Source organism: Perna viridis, chromosome 14 (genome assembly GCF_037379345.1).
Source record: "Perna viridis isolate PV_CMFRI_1.1 ecotype Kerala chromosome 14, ASM3737934v1, whole genome shotgun sequence".
Taxonomy (NCBI): domain Eukaryota; kingdom Metazoa; phylum Mollusca; class Bivalvia; order Mytilida; family Mytilidae; genus Perna; species Perna viridis.
In genome coordinates, this window is record NC_142458.1 from 26,776,485 (window position 1) to 26,796,368 (window position 19,884).

At 32.7% G+C, this 19,884-nt stretch overlaps 2 protein-coding genes across 2 annotated transcripts; both read right to left on the minus strand.

Annotated features, from left to right (window-relative positions):
* Positions 1–185: 185 nt before the first annotated feature.
* On the minus strand, positions 186–8,569 carry LOC148598815 (C-type lectin-like). Its single transcript, XM_088562130.1, has 7 exons — positions 8,369–8,569; positions 6,051–6,146; positions 5,655–5,750; positions 4,468–4,563; positions 3,960–4,051; positions 2,216–2,297; positions 186–579 (listed from the first exon to the last, which is right to left on the minus strand). The coding sequence occupies exons 1-7, from the start codon at positions 8,496–8,498 to the stop codon at positions 350–352; spliced, it is 822 nt and encodes a 273-aa protein (XP_088418256.1). The 5' UTR covers positions 8,499–8,569; the 3' UTR covers positions 186–349.
* Positions 8,570–9,675: 1,106 nt separating this feature from the next.
* LOC148598816 (uncharacterized) lies at positions 9,676–18,780 on the minus strand. The gene is made up of 5 exons (XM_088561324.1): positions 17,559–18,780; positions 15,190–15,231; positions 11,302–11,504; positions 10,832–10,893; positions 9,676–9,836 (listed from the first exon to the last, which is right to left on the minus strand). The coding sequence occupies exons 1-4, from the start codon at positions 17,561–17,563 to the stop codon at positions 10,835–10,837; spliced, it is 309 nt and encodes a 102-aa protein (XP_088417450.1). The 5' UTR covers positions 17,564–18,780; the 3' UTR covers positions 9,676–9,836; positions 10,832–10,834.
* Positions 18,781–19,884: the final 1,104 nt, after the last annotated feature.

Here is a 19,884-nt window from a genome sequence, read left to right on the forward strand (position 1 = left end):
TGAAAAACAATTTACACAACTACCTTTTCGAGCACGTCCATTGTCCATTAAAAATGAAGCCCAACAACACTTGTTCCTTCTTCCTGACCTATACCTGTATCGAGCCTACATGTATATGGCACATGCAGTGTGTCTTCAATGTATTCTATTTTGTGCGAGATCCATTTATATCTTGACAATATATACTCCTTTTTTATATTTATTTAAAGAATGTCATACTATTTACATCTTAACCATCCTAAAACAAACATTTCATAACCCGAGGATTTTCGAAACTTAATATCAAGCGGTAAACGTACGTATAGCATGAGACTTTTGGAATATGTGTTTGGTTTGAGTTAGAATGTAGCTACTGTATTGACAATTGTTTTTCACAAGCATATGGATGTCCATGGCCACAAGGAATGTCATTCCACAATGTCCCTTCACTAGTAACACAGTCTTCTTCTCCGCGATAATTATTTGGCTCTCTACGATGCCAACTACCATATGTCAGCTTGGATGAATCTCCGTGCCATACGTATTGCCCTTCTGTAACTCTATCATTCAGTCCTATCCATAGTTTAGGTATACCATTACCTTAAAATACAATAATATTTGATCAGTTATGCCCGGATGAAGTAGTTTATATAAAAAGAATTACGTTTAAAGCTTTAATCAACTTGCTAAAGGACGAAAAAGAAAAGGACATCAACACGTGACTATTCTAGTTATAACCCTTACCGTACGGCATACGTTATATCGCAATACAGGATTGATTGATTGATTGATTGTTGGGGTTTCACGCCCTAGCAGCAATATTCAGGCGAAGAAAATGGATGATAAAATGAACATGAAATGATGATGAAATCAAATATGGGATCTGACACAAGGATAATGGGGTCGACAAATTTTGATTGCCACTGGAAATACTGAGAAAGTGGGTAGGGTCGGGCAATTTAGCCTCCTGTGGCGCAGCCCTATGGTTCCTACTCCGGTAGAAAACCACAGAAAGGTTCTTTAACGTGCGAGGAATGTGGCATCTTTCCCAAAACGTTGCAACACTATGGTTTGCGGTCAGTTTTTTCCGTATTATGGATTGACAACCCCAGCATGTAACATGCCAGGGTTACCCCATTCAACCACCTGGGGCACACAACCCAGTTGCCCTGTGTGCAGAGCGCCCTTGCCCCTGACAAGGGTTCGTGCACTATTTAGTCGCTTTTTACGACGAACTTAGTGCGGGCCTATTCTTTTGACACCTGGACCCGCACGGGGTCGCAATACAGGTAGTTGATATCAAGCATCAGTAAAAATCATTTACAATGAGTCTATAAAGACTTATACAGCATTTCATATCAAACTGTCCAGTAGTTGTCGTGTCTGTAGTTACGAAAATTTTCACTATCATCTTATGTAGTTAAAATGGCATTACCCTACACAGTAGGACATTGATACAAGATAGATACCAAAATCGCTTATAACATAACCCTATTTGTACAAAATCACCTTTCAAATATGAATTCATCCATTGGAATTGTGACAATTGAAACGAAACTTGAATAGAAGGACAAGGTCGACAGTTCACTGTCGACTCGGTGAGGGGAATAATTATTCACTTTTATTAAAGTTACATGTATGACGGACGAAATAAATCTCTCGTTATGAACCGAATCAGTGACCTATATTTGTCGTCAAGTTAAATATGTAGCACTTGCAGCATTGTCGACTTTCTTAGCCAAAATCGAATGTCATACCAACCCATTTTAGGTTGGTGCTATCCATTTGTTTTTAAGGCTTTTTATCACTACAAAGCAAAATACACACAATGTACCTGAGTAATGGAAAGACATGTTAATATATATTATATATAAACAGACATTAAGGATATTTCCTACTTCTCTACATATAATATATCTATTTCATATAGTTATATAGCTTAACTATGTTTAGTACAAACAGACTTGTTGCTTTGTTGTATCTTATTTTCTCCTATTCTTAATTGGAAATTAAAAAATGCGCGTCACTTTAAAACCACTGGGCAGTGATTAAATCTCTGAGCGATTTTCCCGCCATTTTACATACTCCGAGTTTTCGTTCATTTCATAGGAGAAACTGACTCTCCTTCAATCCATATTTGATTTGAACTGATCCTCCACTCATAACTGAAGGAGAATCTATATTTTCTTATCAGACTCTTAATTTACGATTACTCTGTCATATTTACACTCTTTACCTGCCATTTGAGATGCTACCCAAGAATTCATTCCAGAATCATCTATTTTGATCAGTTTTGCTTGTCGGGCGGTGCAGTCATCCTACAAAGAGAAATATGAAAAAACGCATATTGATACTGGGTTGAGACAAAAATTTACTTAATATCCTTTTCCACTTTTGCCCATTTAGTTGAATGATTGTTATTATGCATATGAGGAAGCGCTGGACAACAGTAAGAAAAAAACAGGCACAATATGAGGTTGACTTTTTATGAGCAACTGGGCGGGTGTTTCTAGAGTAATCAAGGGAACCAAGGTTATAGCAGTAATCAAAAGAATGTAATCCAGGGACAAAAACCAGACGTGGAAAACAGACATACACAACAAAAAACATAAAGTAACTCAAAACATACATACAAAGTAACAAAAGCAAATGAGCAACTCGGACTCCACTAAAAACTGGGAGTATGGACCAGGTGCACCGGTAGGGTAAGCGTCCTCTGCTTTTCTAGAAACACTCGCCGAGTTGCTCATAAAAAGTCAAGTCCGGGGTAGACAAACGAGGACAAGAAAACTATGACCCGTTGAATAAATCAGTTTTCATGGTGCAGATGGATACACCATAACGATCCACGAGTTCATGATGACGAGCATAAAACTTCTGTAGTGATGACTTCAAACTTGTAGCAACATAACCCTGTTTCAGAAGCCTATTTGTTAGAGTTCTAGCGCGATACAAAAAGTCTGCGTAGTTTCGGCAAGCTCTGGCATAATGTATGAGTTGTGATATGAACACTCCATACGCAGGTGCCGAAGGGATGTTGCCACAGATGAAAAGCAGAAAACCAGAGGACGCTTACCCTACCGGTGCACCTGGTCCTTGCTCCCAGTTTTTAGTGGAGTCCGAGTTGCTCATTTATTTTCGTTACTTTGTATGTATGATTTTAGTTACTTTATGTTCTTTGTTGTGTATGTCTGTTTTCCATGTGTTGTCTTTGTCCCTGGATTACATGCTTTTGATTACCGCTATAACCTTGGTTCCCTTGATTACTCTTTCAGTTGTTGAATGAACGAAATCTATTGATTTCAAATTTGTCGGAACATCTATGAATGCATTACGCAATTTATGGCATTGGGCTTTATATCAATCATTTATTTCATGTTGTAAAGAAACAAAAATCACAATAGTTTTAGTCCAATGTTTTAAGTACGAGAAAAAAAAATCCTTAATTAATATTTAGAAAAAGTGAACGCTTTTATAAACGTAACTCGGGTTCAAATTGACATTCCGTCATTTTAATGGCTCGATAGAAGTTAATTGGCTCGATAGAAGTTAATTCAACAATTTACAAATTCCATGTTTGTTTTATTCCGTTGTACACAGATTGCCTCAATTCCTTTTGTTCTGTCCTGGGCATGTAATTGGATATTAATGTCTCTGAATCATCACTCTTTTCTATACTTTCGGTTTATTTTTTTTTTGCCGACAATGAAGGTGTTATTTGTTCTGTTTTGAATTTGTATTGTTTTGTTTTGTTTTTTTACGTTTTTTTTTGTTTTTTATTTTGTTTTTGTTTTTGTTTTTGTTTTTTTTTGGGGGGAGGGGGTGAAAATGGCAATTTAAACTTGTCAAAAGTTTTTGAAAACAGAGCCCTACATATTATTTCTTAATTGTCAGAATTCTGAATTCTACAAAGTAAGGCCGATATATTGCCGATTTAAACAGCTGAGTGGAGAGTAGTACTTTTAAAAGTAGTAACTTACCGCTGCCTCCATCCAGGTCTTAGGAGTTTTAATGAATATATAACAATGAAGCTGACGAAGTAACCATCCACTTGGGCAAGTCATGGATTTTGCTGAGAAAATAATATATAATTAATCTAAATGCAAATATTTTATTGCACACAATTATTTAATTTAAATCTTTGTCGAGTACATGGATCCCCACGGCCTCCTTTAGTTATTGTCTCAGTGATAACAATGAATATGATTTCATGTGTCAAGAATGCTTGGAGATTTCACTTGTGCACAAAAGAATTTTTACTGCCATGTATCAACTTTAAAGATGTTCTGGAGATTTTGAACAGATTGATATTTACCTTACAACACATTTGTTGCGTAGTCAAGCATTTTTTTTCATTGAATGAAACACTTAGAAAAATGATTTTTTTTTGTAAATATTACACGTGGTGCTAAATAAAAAATTTAAAGCATATCTAATATAAATTAATAGAAATACTCAATACCAAAGTTATAGTTACACATAACTTACCTTTCTTCGAGGAAACTTCTAGGGTACCAAAAGCATCAATTGTTTTATTCAACTTGCTATCTATATTGATTGTAGTCTGTTTCAAAGTATGAAAATCTGTTGAGACAAAAAAATTAGGAAATAACTAGTGGAAACTACAATGTAGTCAGCGGAAACATGTTTAAGTAAAACAACGCCGCACAGAAGATCAGTTGGCAGTTTAACACAGGATTATGGTCATCACTACAAACTTGTTACGACATCATGAACTGTGTATCAATCTACATCATGATAACCGCATCATCGTTTTCCTGTTATCTTTCTTTCACCTCGTATGAGCAACTCGTCGTTTGTTTCTAGATAAGCAGAGGGCGTTTACCCTACTGGTGCAATGTTTCCAGTAATTACAATGTAGTGGAGTCTGGGTTGCTCTTTTACTTTTGTTTCGTATTTTGTTTTTTTTTTTTTTGGTTATTTCAAGTTCTTTGCATTGTGTGTCTACTTTCCTTGACGAGTCTTTATCCCTTGTATCATATTTTTTATTGTTCTCTTTATTGCCATTGAAAATGTATGTTGGTGACACAAATTAAATTTGTAAATAATGTATCATATTAGAAGCTTGGCATGAAATGCCTACACAAGTTTGAAGTGATTCACGGTATAATATCTGCTTTTTGTTGAATTTATAAAAAAGCATAGTAAAAAACATTTAAAAAAGCTGAATAACAAAATAATTTGTTTATATTAAAAAAAAAAATAAAAAGCCGTGGATCCTGCAACACTGAACCTTCATTCCTTGTATTATATTTTGTTGAACTTCTCGGTGCTGCAATTGGCTTCCTTTTTCGAATTGTTTTGGTTTAAGTAATTCTTGCATACAATTTACTTTTGTATAAAGATCTTCCTTTGCTTTTAGTTCGTTCTAATGCTGTTTTGAAGAGGCAACCTATTTAAATATTTGCACAGCATACTGAAACTTTATATATTTATTTAAGTTGTGTTTTTATATCTATTACAATCAAGTTGATTGGGAACATGCAAGAAATAAATAACCCGCTGTCATTTACATGACTATATGTTTTGAAATTTGCGGAACATTTCAAAATACGTATTGAGAAGCCTCAAATTCAATACGGTTTTCTCCAGATTTTTTTAAATGTTAGATTGATACTGGAGGCATATATATGAAATGTATTACATGATAGTACCTTCTTCCGTACGATTTTCAAAATCATCATAACGTGCTTTGGTTTTCTGTAGATCTGAATCTGATTCTTTTGCTGTTTTCCTCAGCAGATCTATTTCTAGAGTAAAAAAGATTTCCGAGTATGAAAGTTTCAACCTACAGGTAGGTCATTTCCATACAAGAGTGTTAAGCGAACACAATGTGCCCATTTATGAAAACCAAAGCAAAGAAGGAAAAAAAACATTCAGGTAATTTGTTCTAATAAAAATCTTATGAATTCTTCATGAAGCAGCTAAACTGTTTTTTTTTTATGTCTTAGTTATTTACATTTATATTTTACATAAAATGACTAAGAACAAGAATGTAAAAAAAACTTAAAGTATTACAAGTTCCCGATATTGTGATCTTTGAAACATACCTTCTTGTGTCGTACTCATTTGCCTCTTCAAATCGTTAACAACTGTATAAAATTCATTTTTCATGTCGCCTAACTCATAAACAACATGTTGTACTTCTGAAAGTAATCAAAGGTTTTAATGTTAATCATAACCACATAATGCAACGTTATTCTTTTTCCAACATGGTAACTGTTTTACATCTTGGCTTAAACTACATTCAATTATGGGAAGTGTCAAAGACAGTCTGCAAATAAGTATTGAAAAGATGTACTATTGTTGACACTATGTTTGTTTTCCTTTTTTAGTTTTAGTTTTGTTTCTAATTTTTGTTCTCTAGTTGTTTTTATTTTATTTTTGTGTGTTTGTTTTTTTATCGTTTCAAACGAAAATACCTACATCTACATGTATTTCTTCTGATTGTTAAGGTTGTTCTCGTCGGAAAGAGCTGTTTGAGACTGACCCTGCTAAGAGTTTATTTTTAAAGCTCAGAACTATTCCCCCGAAACCAAAAAAATATAATATCGTTAAAATCTTTTGAACCATGATTACACAAAACCCCAAAGCTGTATATGTTTGCACAAATACAGACCGCAGTACTATTCGGAAAGGCTTCGATGTCTCCCTAGTTACCCAATTTTACGTTATAAAATAAAACGACTTACGGTAAATGACTTAATATAGATCTTTCAGGCCGTAAGTCTTGCCCTCAACATCGATCTTAGAATATATTTTGAGATGATGTGTTTAGGAATTAGCGCCGAAAAACTGGTGTTTTTTGTGATTTTGCGTTTTGAACGGATATACATGTAGTGTAACGCAACAAATATTCGTATAGCTGTAATCCGGAATACATGTAATTTCAGAGATCACCAAAATGTTTTTTTGCTAGTGTAAAGACTTCTTAAAGTAAGCGTTGAAAGGCCCGGATAATAACAGTAATAACATCTATAGTAACAGAACGATGACTGACAATTCTTTAAAATCCAACTAAAAAGCGATGTAACGGCAAGGAAGACACATTAATGACCAACATATCTTAGTTGTGGAGATGTACAATTAATCTGCAGTCGCCTTGAACTAGTTATATAAGGCCTTAACCATTCCCCTTTTAACTAAGATCAAAGGTGAACTGAAACATCCAACAAACTATAACCAAAATAATTATTAAGTAATGATATTTTAAACCGGAAGTGACTGATTGTTTCTTGAAGCTAGCTCATACATAACAAAAGTCCCTAGCAACTACGATTGTGCTTTATTAGGTTAAGAAGGTAAAAAATAATAAAGATATGATATTTTGATACCGGAAATGATTTGCTTTCCTTGGTAACCATATTTATTTAGATTAGAAGGTCCGAAACGACAAAAATATTTTTCCCTGGCAACATGTCCCTTTCATTTGTTAAAAAATGGATCTTTAAGGTGCTGCAAAGGTCAAAATCTAGGACATTAATTAATAGATTATTTTTAGTCAAGATGTTATGAATGCAATTATTACGTTCCTGAAAACTTAGCTAAATGCTTCTTTATACAGCGTTCTACATACTATGCTTATTTCCTGCCTTTACAACACATGTTACTACAGCCATATTTTGCTAATAACAGAAGTGTATTTTACATCAAATTTTAAAATAAATGTACAGATTTACGAGAACAGATTTTCGTTCGGATATGCAAGTATGCTGCAGTCTAAATATGCAGTGCAGTGTAAGCTAGTAATAATTTGTGACAAATTGCCAGATTTAAACGAAAATTTAATGTTATGTTTATTGGTGTTGGTAATTGGATCATGGCATAAAATATCTCAATTCATCTAAATTTAAAGAAATGGCATTTTTTTTCAAGAAATTTAATGCTAACTTACACTGCCTAATACATTCAGGAACAGGCTGTATGAATTTCAGACTCCAAATCTTGTTAGCTGTAGATTTATTCTTTTAAAAATATGTTGTTTACACTTTGTTTTTAATGTTATGTAGAAGTTATAAAACATTTGTCCCAGGTTTGACTTGTGCTAATATGTGAAATTCATATGAAGATGCATTTGGCAATACTTCAATGCTAAATTTAATTTTTTATTAACACTGTGAATGAAAACATTTCATTAAGGAATATCCTAGATATTGACTTAAGCGGAACCTTAATGCTACTTTCGATTCGTGTGGTAAGTTACTTGAAACATTGAAACAATAATGGCCCGATTACTATAATGTGGCCCTATATTTGGACATGTTCTCCGGAATGAAGATGTAACAATGGCGCGTTGATTTGTTATACACATACATGTATATTTTCTTTTTAAAAATTATAATTATATTGTGTCGTATATAATACTGACCTTTTCTTAAAAAATCGATTTTTGTCTTGCATTCCGATTTGAATTGCAGCATTTTCCTTTCATTTTCATACACATAGTATGCGAAGACCAATACAATTAAGGACTGCATACAAATGAGTACAAACCCCATTGCAAACGAGCGGTAATGATTGTTTATAACTGAACGGGTATATTCATGCTAATGTATGCAAGTTTATATTTAGATCTCTCGCTCTGTTGATATTTAAATATACCTTTCGTCAAATTGACATATTGTGTGGTATTTTTAAGCTTTAGTGCTATTAGTCCGATAAAATCACGGGTATGTATGATTAATCAAAAGATTTCAAAGTCGCAACTGTTTTTCTACATATGTAGTCCATACAATTATAAAATTAAGATACTGGCTATGGTAGAGGTAATTCATGGTATAGAAAAAAAAAAACACTGAACAAATGATGCTGTTTCGGTCTACATATGTTACTTTGTATATTGCTACATTGTAAGTAACGATTGTCATGTCTGTATTTAGATCTGTATTTTTTTTAGAAAACCAAACACACATATCCCACGTGCAATCAAACCAAACCAAGAACGATAACTTTTTCATACACAATCCATGAATGTGCAACAACCGAAGAACTAATACTTGTTATGTGGTCCGTAACTATTTCTAAATAATAAATAAAAGTTAATTCGGTGGGTTTTGACACGCAAAAATCACTGCTACTCTATGGCAGAGCCTCTAAAACATTCTCTTAGTATGTATGACAGTCCCGTGTCAAACTTATTCTACTATGTATTGTAATTTTACAAGGTTTTAAACTTTGACAAATTTTCACTTAGTTCACTTAAAGTGGTTTTTGTCCTGGTCTAATAAATGGCAAAATCACCTGATCGCAATTATGTTTCCCGATTGGCCAAATACTAATAACTTAGTGTCGTTCGAAAAAAAAAAACTGTATCGAAATTTGAAATTGCGTGCCACGTATAATTTCCTGAATGAAATGCGGAAAATTATAAGTAAAACGAACAAAAGTTTACTGCTTCGGCTATCTTTTTTTCAAAGATAATACTTGTTTGTTCTCTTAACGTAGCCACAGCAATTGGACTTCTTAAGAATGAGTGCAATTCGTAAGATCGGACCAAAATGATATAAAATGGTTCAAAGTTGAATCGATCAACTTCTACTTGGATATGTACACGATATCCATGTTTGTAGAGTCAATCATAATTTTTACTGCAAACCTCTACTAAGACTTCTCTAATTATGTTGGCATAGCACGATAACCAAAAACAGAAACGTCTTTGAAATAGAGACTGGTTTATTAAACTTAACAATAAATTTATTTGGTAAACTGGTGATATTGGCATTCAGTTTTCTGGCAGCTTTCCCTTTCTGTAAAAGTTTTGTTGAAGACTTATTTCAATGCCAACTGTTGCTGATGCTGGTAAGAATCTTTCCGAATTACACACTTATTTTTTAAACCTACAACAAGATAAATGAGTTATTATTCAGATATTGTATACAGTTATAAAATAACAAAGTTAAGCCGTACATGTAGTATTGGAAAGTGTAATTATGTACATGTAGTAATTTACACTTATTGCTTTGGAGAGTCATTTTGAGGAGGCGTTGGTCTAGTGGAGTCAGTATAACAGACATACGGACATCATACATTTGATTACGGTAACAAACATTGTCAACTTCATAAAACTTTATTTCAATAGTTTTTTCTTTCATTATTTTCATTCTACACGTGGCATTTCAAAAATGAGAATAATAATATTAATATTGCTTTCTGAGTTTAGACAGATATGTGTCAGATTCAAAAAAAGAGCAATAACTGTATAAGAGCAATACTGGCTTGAAATAAATACACAGATCATTTAAGAATCAATAAAATTCAGACACTGCCTATGATAGTGATGATTGATGGTGTAGAAAAAAATCAAATCTATATGGGTCTACACACACTATATTTTTACGTAACAATAGTCGTTTTCGTAATTGGATCTGGTCTGAGTTTCATAAAAATATCTTATACAGAGGATCTTCTCAAATCCTCAGTTTATCCTCAATTTCAGGTGATATGATTGGTTGGAATTTGAGTTGAGAAAATATTTTGGGAAAATCTCAAATTGAGACTTTTATTGAAACCGAGCACAGAACTTCTGTGAAAATCTAAAATTCATCTCCCACTTACATAAATGAAATCAAGATCAGTTACCAATTTCATAGAAAATCTATATTTTTCTATGTAAAAAGTGCGATAACCGCATGAAAAAATATAATGAATATGTAGTCTTTAAGTGTTTTTGAATAAGAATGCATGAATCACCTCCTGCTTTAATATAAAAAGAAAATGCTACTTAAGTTTCGACACATATCGTTATGTATGCATTGGACCCATCAAACAATGTACTTGACATCTAAGGGTATACATGGTTTTGAAACAGATACAGAAAAAAACATTAACTTACATTTTAACCAAGTCTATTTCCGGTGGCGTTGGTGTATTGGAGAAGGAGAAGGAATCCAAACACTAAAAAAAATTATATAATTAAAATAACATCTTTTATTTTAGAGTTGGTACTATTTTTTTTCTCGTGTTTTTTTTTAATCATTTTTTATCATTTTAGTTATTGTTTTTTTTACGTGTAAAATCTTTCTTATATGATGTAACACATGTGTTTGGCGTGTCAAAGGAAAGATTAAAACTTGAAAAAAGGTCATTTTAAATGTCAGAATGTTTTTTTTTAAATTACTATGGAATTCATAGTTTTATGAACTTTGTGTGTAGTCTTTTATTGAATACATTATACATATGTAAAATATCTAATGTAGAAAACATATATGATTCAACATTCCTACTGATATGTATTAAGAATATCTAAAATGATTGATAACATGTGGCAAATTATAAAACAAGTAATCAGACTGTTGAACTTACAGTAGTTAAGGATTTTAGCATTCTGGTACTGAGCTGTGGCAACGTTTCCAGTATTGTACAGGGCATTCTGGCGGGCATAGGTCTGGTAAGCTCCACCATATCCGTATGGGTACTGATGTACGAACTGAGCACTGACCAAGGCGGCCAAAACACAGGGCACAATTACCAGAAGAATGGACTTGTTCATCTTGATACGAAGAAATCTGAAAAAAAAATTTGCGACATATTTCCAATAACTTTTTCCATATGCATGGCTAAAGTAAGTCTTAAAATTGTTTTTAATGTAACTGATAGATAAAGCATGTTTACAACTAAACACGACGATACAAAATTTTAGGCGTTTTGAGATTTAACGTCATGGCGGAGTCAAATTCGAGATTTAAAATTTATAAATTTCGGAAAAACCTCAATTAACAAAAGCTGGGATTGAATTTCTCTTGAATGTATTAAATTTGTTTATCTCAATTATACATTTCGATAAACCTTATTATCTATAAATGGTATACGTACATGTATCAATTAGCGGCAGAATCAAGTCTTACAATGTATTTATTATTTTTTTAAATTTAATTAATGTAGACCGAAAATAAAGAAGTAAATAAAAATGAAGAATGTAAGAACGTCTGTTGACTATAATGGGTATTTTGGTACGAAAGTAAATAAATGAAGTTCGTGTGAAAACGGAAAAGCATCAAAATGTCTATTTACTTCTCGGTAACCCCATTTTAGCATATCAAATTTGAAAAAAAAAAAACAGTTGAGTGAGACCTTATATATGTTAAGAGATATTCCTTACCGACTACGACCAATGCCAAATAGTGAAGACTATCGTAGAGTCTATCCTTTTTATACCCCTATCGCCGTGAGATGAAAGGAACAGATATAGACTATTTCCGTGTGTAAACTCGCTTCCGGGTGAGTTAAAATTATTCAATTACATGTATATTTTTGGGCGACATATGTACATGCATATCACAAATTAAAAAAAAAACGATCATTTTGTTTGACCAGAAAAATTACATGTAAACTATGCGTGACTTGTTTATGTTTTAATACTACATAAAGATGTATAACAAGTCCATACAATTTATGTTCCAATATTTTTAGAACTACTTTTACAAGTAGTATAACATTTGTATTCAGTAATTAACCCGTTGGATATATGTCTATTCAGCGCCTTATAGTACTGTATGCCTGAGCTATATGGACATTTTTACTTGTTGTACATGTGTTTTCGCTGTGATTTGTAATTTAAGTATAAAATTTGTGCCTTTGTTTGTTTTTTTTTATTTTGTTGTTGTTTTGGTCTGTTGTTATTTTTTATTGTGTTTTGTTGCTTTGTTTGTTTGTTCTTTGTTATTTTTGTTTTTGTTATTTTTTTTGTTTGTTTGTTTTGTTTGTTTGTTTTTTGGTTCTCATGATTTTTTGGTTTTTCGGTACATATCGAGATGCAATAATAATAGCAATCAAAAAGAACAGTTCCTCTTTATACGTACATGTTATATTCCAGAATCGCAAAAATACAAGTAATGCATGTATCATATGACCAATTATATATAATGAAGAGTACCAAAAAGTCTATAGTTTTATATTTAAGTATATAATAGCACCATGCAATTTTGCATGAAAAATTCTCGTTCCGCAAAAAAACTTGAACGGCATTTATTACTTAGTCTAGTTCAAATTGAAAATTCAATATTCAGACGTATTCGCTACCATTGTATTTTTATTCACAGTACGCATGTCCGAGATGATACTCTAGTTAGTTAAAGATGGACCCTGAAATCTGTAATTTTTTTTAGTTTATTAATTTGTTTTAAGATAAATAAATATCTGTTGACATAATTATGTGGCCATCTCTACAATTTGCTCCAACTACCATGTACCCACGTAAGTTCTGAATTCTGCACTAGTATATTTCTGTTTTTTTTTCTAAATTGAAGGTTTTATCATCGTATTGCATTCTTTTCTTCTTAATATATACATTAAGTACCAGTCCACATAAAATTCAGAAACTGCCAATAGTAAAGTGCTTCATGATGTAGAACAATGCTTTTTCTATCTACATACGCTATATATTAACATAACGATAGATCTGCACTTTTGACAAAATCTTACATTTATCTCCCATTAAATTCAGCCAATTTGAAATCGAACAAAATCAAGAACGATAACTCTTGCAAAATGCCAATTTCAAGTACAATCTATACAATTTTTATCTCATAAACGCAAACTTCAAATGAAAAAAAGTTAGACTGGGTATGTGATCAATAGCTGTTTCTGAACAAGGAATTAAAGTGAGTACGTCGGGTTTTTTTAAATGCAAGAATCACTTTCTCTCTGATTTTTGTAAAGAATGCTATTTAAATGTTTAGGTAACCTTACTTTTTTTAAGGTTAATGACACATGATTGTATTCAAGTGCAAATGATATAAGTTATGAGTTGTGACCAACAATCGTTGATACATTTGTAGCACTTGTGCAAGTGTATAAAATAGTAAGTGGCGGGTCTAGTGGCCCAATTCCGGGTCTGGGTTGGAACCCTTTTTTAAAATTCTGTTACGTTTTTGCAGAATTTGGACAAAAATTAGCAAATAATAGCCTAGAATTTCTCTTTCACTCACACTCCAATTTCAAAATATCTAGAACCGCACCTGAAAGGCGTAGAGCGTAACAAATTATGGTTTTGGCGATAATGTATAAAATTTACCATGACATTCTAATTGAAATGATACATGTGTAATGACAAATTTCCATCTGCACGTTACACACATGTAGACACAGTAGTACCCGTCACTTTGAGTTCCACATCAGTGAAAGACTATTATACATGGTGTATGCGGCTACATGTACAGATGAATTACAGCTTGCAACATGTTAGTGAGCATCAAGATTTTTTTTCTAATCCACTGTAAATGAGAATGTTTTAAGTAGTAACAGGTTTGCAAAGGCCGGATATTACGATTTTTTTTCGTCTAATTCGGGACTGTGTATTAATTTGCAAAACGTAGACTTTACGTCTTATTTCATACATTGTTCAGTGTTTTTATAAACAGTTGTCTCTTATTACCCTACATTCTATGAATCAAATCTGTATCTCTCCTTAATAAGTGACTGTCTGACCTAACAACAACAACAAACGACACGTGTTAATTGTCACAGTTGTTAATTGCTTCTCGGTTATCAAATTAAATTTAGCGGTTTCAAAAAATGATTTAAAGCTGCATTAGCTGGCAAATGTGTTCAGTTTTGATTCTACTGAATTTTGCTGATTCAATGAAATAAGTTTGTAGTCATGCAATTGAAGCTATAAATGTCGATAATACCTACAGAATATTGTGAAAACAACGTTTTTTTTTTAATCGGAGAAGATCGATAGTTCAAATCAAAATCAGATCAAATAAGCTTTATTTAAAGTCGGCAAGTTATGTAACAAAATAACATAATCTCTTAAAGAGCTTTTATAACCGACATAAAGTGAATAATAAAACAGTGAGTGCATGCATACATGTAAGACAATACATAAAACGAGACATAAATAAAATATGACGAAGACAAGTTAAGACATTTACAAGCACTTATAAGGAAATTAAATGCAAAGCAAGCAATAAGCTGTTTAATAAAACTAGTAGCGTAAATTTAAGGAAGATAAGCAATCAAAACATCAATAAACATAAACAGGACCACACAGAGAACAATAGGATTTAGGTGCGCTGCTTCAGTCATGGTAACATAAATCATGTTTTACAGGCAACACAGGAGCAGTTTTTTCCCTCCCAGCTCGAAATCATAGATTTAAATTGATTAAAATTTGAGCACTGTCTGTACTCATCAGGAAGAGAGTTCCAGAGGACTGGAGCAGCATACCTAAATGATTGTTTCCCATACCTTGTTGTTTTTACATGAAGGATCTGTAATAAGTTACTGTATCTGAAATTATAAGTATGATTTTGTTTACAGATTAAACCGGATAATACAGGTGGTGCTTGATTATGTAAAATTTTAAAAGTTTCTAGTGCCATGGCTCTAACACGGCTTATATGTAGTGAAGGCATTTTTGCCTTTATTAAAAGATCCTCATATAGAGTTATAATCATAATACACATACCGTAATGCTCTTTCTTGTATTTTTTCTATTTTCTTTATATTGGCAATTGAACAAAAGTGCCAAGAAAGGAGACAAAAATTAAAATTTGACAATATAAATGTATGAAAAATAGTAAGTCTACTTAGTTTACAAAGATTTCTACCAACTCTTTTTTTTAAATATTCATATGTTGTACAGCTTTTGTACAAATATTTTTAATATGACTATCAAAATTTAACATAAAATCTATATCAACACCTAGGAGGTTGACTGTCTATTCACATGTCAAATTAATATTACCAATTCTAAAAGAAGGAGACCTTTCAGCAGACTTTTTACCTACAGCAATCGCCTGAAATTTTTCAGGGTTAGCCTGTATGCAGTTAACTTGAAACCAATCAATAAATTTTACTTTCTGTTTCTAAAACATGTACTAGATCATCATAACTAGAAGAACAGTATGACAAAGTATTGTCCTCTGCATACTTATAAAGATTTCCCTTTTCAATGAAATAAAAAATGTCATTGATAAATACATTAAATAGTAAAGGCCCCAGTATTGATCCCTGGGGTACACCTTTTTCAATATCTGCCCATTGGCTTACAATACCACCTATCTTTATTTGTTGTTTTCTACTTGATAAATAAGATAAAAGTAGATTACAGGCTTCTTCAGACAGGCCATAGGAAGACAGTTTACACATCAAAATATTGTGGGGAAGGCAGTCAAACGCTTTAGATAAATCCATAAGAATAGCAGGCAAAAAGTGATTTCGTTCCAAAGCAAGTTTCCAATCTTCCAAAAGTTTTAGCAGAGTTGTTTGACAGCCATGTCCTTTCCTGAATGCACACAAAAAGTTATCAAATATATTTTCGAAGAAATTTGAGAGTTGCTCTGCCTTCAATTTTTCGAATAGGGAGAATATTGACAGGTCTATAGTTGTTTTTCAGGAAAGGATCGCTCTTTTTGTAGATAGGTGTAACCTGTGCTTCCTTTAGCCTGTCTGGAAAAGAACTAGTTTCTATAGAAAAATTGATCATATCAGTAATTGGTTTTACAATTGATGAGCTGCAACATTTTATCAATTTTACAGAAATTTTATCAACACCTGTAGCCTTTTTTGTATCAAATTTGCTTATAATTTTGGCTACTTTTTCCTCACTGGTGGGTTGAAAAGTAAAGCAATTTTCTCAAACATTTTATCTTCAATTTTCTCCAAACTAGGATGATTATCTTTGTCAAAATTGTAATCTTTTCCAATATCTTTGGCTACGCTTATAAAAAAGTATTAAAAACTTCTGCCACTTCTTCATTTTTTGAAATAACATTTTCATTTTCTTGCAGAATAATTTTTGAATCTGAACTTTTACATTTCTTTGAAAAATGAGGCTTTATAGTTTGCCAGAGATCCTTTTATTTTCATGCTCCAGTGAATCGTTCTAAAAAATACTTATTCTCTGATTTACGTTTTAGTTTGTTAACAAGATTTCGTCTAATTCTATACTGTTCCCATGTTTTAGAATTCTTATTTTTTAAATATTTGGTATAATACATTTTCTTGTCATAGATTGCCTTCCGAATTCCCTGTTCATATAAGGAACCTGATTTTGCTTCCTGTACATTGTTTTTATAGGAGTATGTTTATCAAAAATGGTTGACAGTTTATTTTCAAAACACTCATTTATGTTGGTACTTTGGTCTTGGTAGGTTGGTTTATCGATATTTGCAATAACTTCATTTAATGCATTGATATCTAGTGTTCGGAAACTAATATAGTTTATTTTCTGTTTTTCTTGGACAGGAATAGAGTTATTGATAACTGTACAGATCATATTATGGCAGTCACTAATTCCTGTTGAAAAATTTAGTGTTCTAATGCATTGTTTCCTGTTGTTTGTTAATATGATGTCAATCATTGAAGGTGTGCAGTTTTTCATGTTGGTTCCTTGACTAAGTTGGATAAGTCAAAAAGCTCAACTAGATCAAAAAGTACTTTTCTTTTTTGGGACACAAAAGATCATAATTAATGTCACCAATTATCATATTATTATCATAATGCGTAATACATTTGTCGAGAGTTTTTGTAATATTCTCACGAAAGATCGTATCATTCATATTTGGTGGCCTATAGACACAGATTATACACCATTTAGTTTTATTCAGGATTACCTCATATATGATGTTTTCAAGGGTCTTGCACTCTAGGTCTGGTCGTCTCCCTGCAGGGATATCTGATCTGATGAACGTCGCAATACCTTTGGCTCGGGAATCTCTATCTCTACGTTCTATTTTGTATCCTGGAACTTCATATCAGCTATTTCTGTAAGATGGATCAAGTTTGGTTTCTGCTAGAAAATCGACAATTTTGTCAACAAGTAATTCTTTAATTTCAAAATAAATTTTGTTTTTAAACTGTTGATATTTAGATGTGACACAATAAATTTGCTGGGGTGATCTTTCCGTACATTGACCAATTCATCCAAAACTGAATGTTCATTTTCACTGGATGTAAAACTTGAATTTCTAGATGAGTATTGATTTACTTCTTCTGCGAAGAATGAATCGGTAAAATGAAACTTGTCACACTGATTACAAATCCATGGGTCTTTTGAACTGGTTATCAAAGTATATTCTGGTGGTGTTATACTTGCACACTTTATGTGCCATTCGAAAAAGCAGACATCGCAACGAGCACATCTAAGAGTTTTGGCAACTGCCTTATGGCAGCTCTCGCATGGATTCTTTATAGGCCCGGGATTAACGGACACGTCGCCACTTATAATAAGAATAACCAGCTTGAAGTGATCTTCCCTTATGTTGATTGGTATTGATAAGGGCTTTGGTCTACTGTGTTTGATGTGATAGAAAAAGGTGACGAATCGGTTTATCTCAAAATCCGGTGCTAAAGTTATGTTGTAAGAATGTACATCATTCATATAGTCATTGCTACATGTAGTTGGAAAGCTCTGTGTGATATTATAATAGCTTGTCTTTGGGCGTTCCTTTCCAATCACCTGATATGGTGGTAGTATCAAGGCAATGTTCAAAAGTAGATTGACGTATTGAATCATCATCTCCCTTTGTAGAAAAGATCAATTCATTAATCAACGATTGAAATGTGTTAGTGCGTAGTGAATTATAACTGAATAACGGGTCCCCAGGCTGCTTGGGTACAAAGTCCAACTTTGTAATAACGGGTCAGAGACGTTCACGACACAACAACACCTTAAAACGAAGTGGGCAGTGTTAACGGTTGTGTTATGTATACGATTTTTGATGTTCAAAGTAACTATTTCAAAGTTGTTTTAACTCACAGTTTTGGAATAATGTAAGTTCCGGAACACATTTTCAAGTTGAATCCCTTGTTTGAGTTGTAAGAGACAAGCTTTAGGGTAATTCCAATTTATATCGGAGCATGAAAAATTACGCATCCATTACAAGGGGAGACAACAAATGATGATAGTTCTGATCTAGTTATTTTTCGCCATAACTTCCGAAGATTGCCAATAGGACATTCACCTAAGTTAAAAATACTTTAACCTTTGTAAAAAAAAAATAACAATAACGGATTCACAGTAAGCACGTGTTTTCATTTCATTTCATCTACTTCTTGATTAGTTTTCAAATAAATAATGACCATATTTGAGCCATATTATATCACAAAAGGATCCTTGCCTTATTATTGAACTTTTTTCTTTTACGGCTTGAGTCCGTCTGTCTTCCTTACTTTTAGTAACCACTTTCGCTTTGCTATCAGATTTGTAATTAAAAAAGCGACCCTTACAGCGCATGCGCGGATTAAGGTCACCAGAAGTCGCATGCATACGAATTTATCTAAGTCGATTTAGTGTCTTGCAAGACAATAAATATATAGACACCCGTTTCATGTATTTAATGCATTTTATTTGTGGTTATCAAATGAAATTATATAGGAAAACTACAATTTAGTAGAAATAATTCATAGTTAAGTTATACTTCAACAGAAACAAAAATTTACGAAAATGACAGCCAATGCAGCTTTAACGTTTCATAGGACTAAATTTAATTCTACGGGTACTTTATGTCATATTTATTTGTCCAAAGTAACATAAACGAGAATTTACAGTATCTATCTATACTACTAAAGGAAGAGAAAGATTTCGTTGAGCCGCAACTCCTCTGAAACCCTACAAGGTCGAATATTTTTGTGATATAAGGTATAAATGTAGTGTAGTGTACTTCCTAAATTTGTTTTTGAAACAATCTTTTTTTCTACGGAAAACGAGATTTTTTTGGAAAATATCCCAATGCGGAGACTCTCATTGGTACATGTGTTAAAATACGCTTTCGCGCATGCACAATCGACTTATTGTCCGGATCATGTGTACGTGTGTTACACGAGTATTGTGCGTTCATTGTTTTACTTAATTAAACGACATCCACCATTTTTTCTGAGGTACAAAAATGTCCAGACATGGAAAGGCGTAGAAATGAAGCTTCCTCCTTCTAAGTGTAA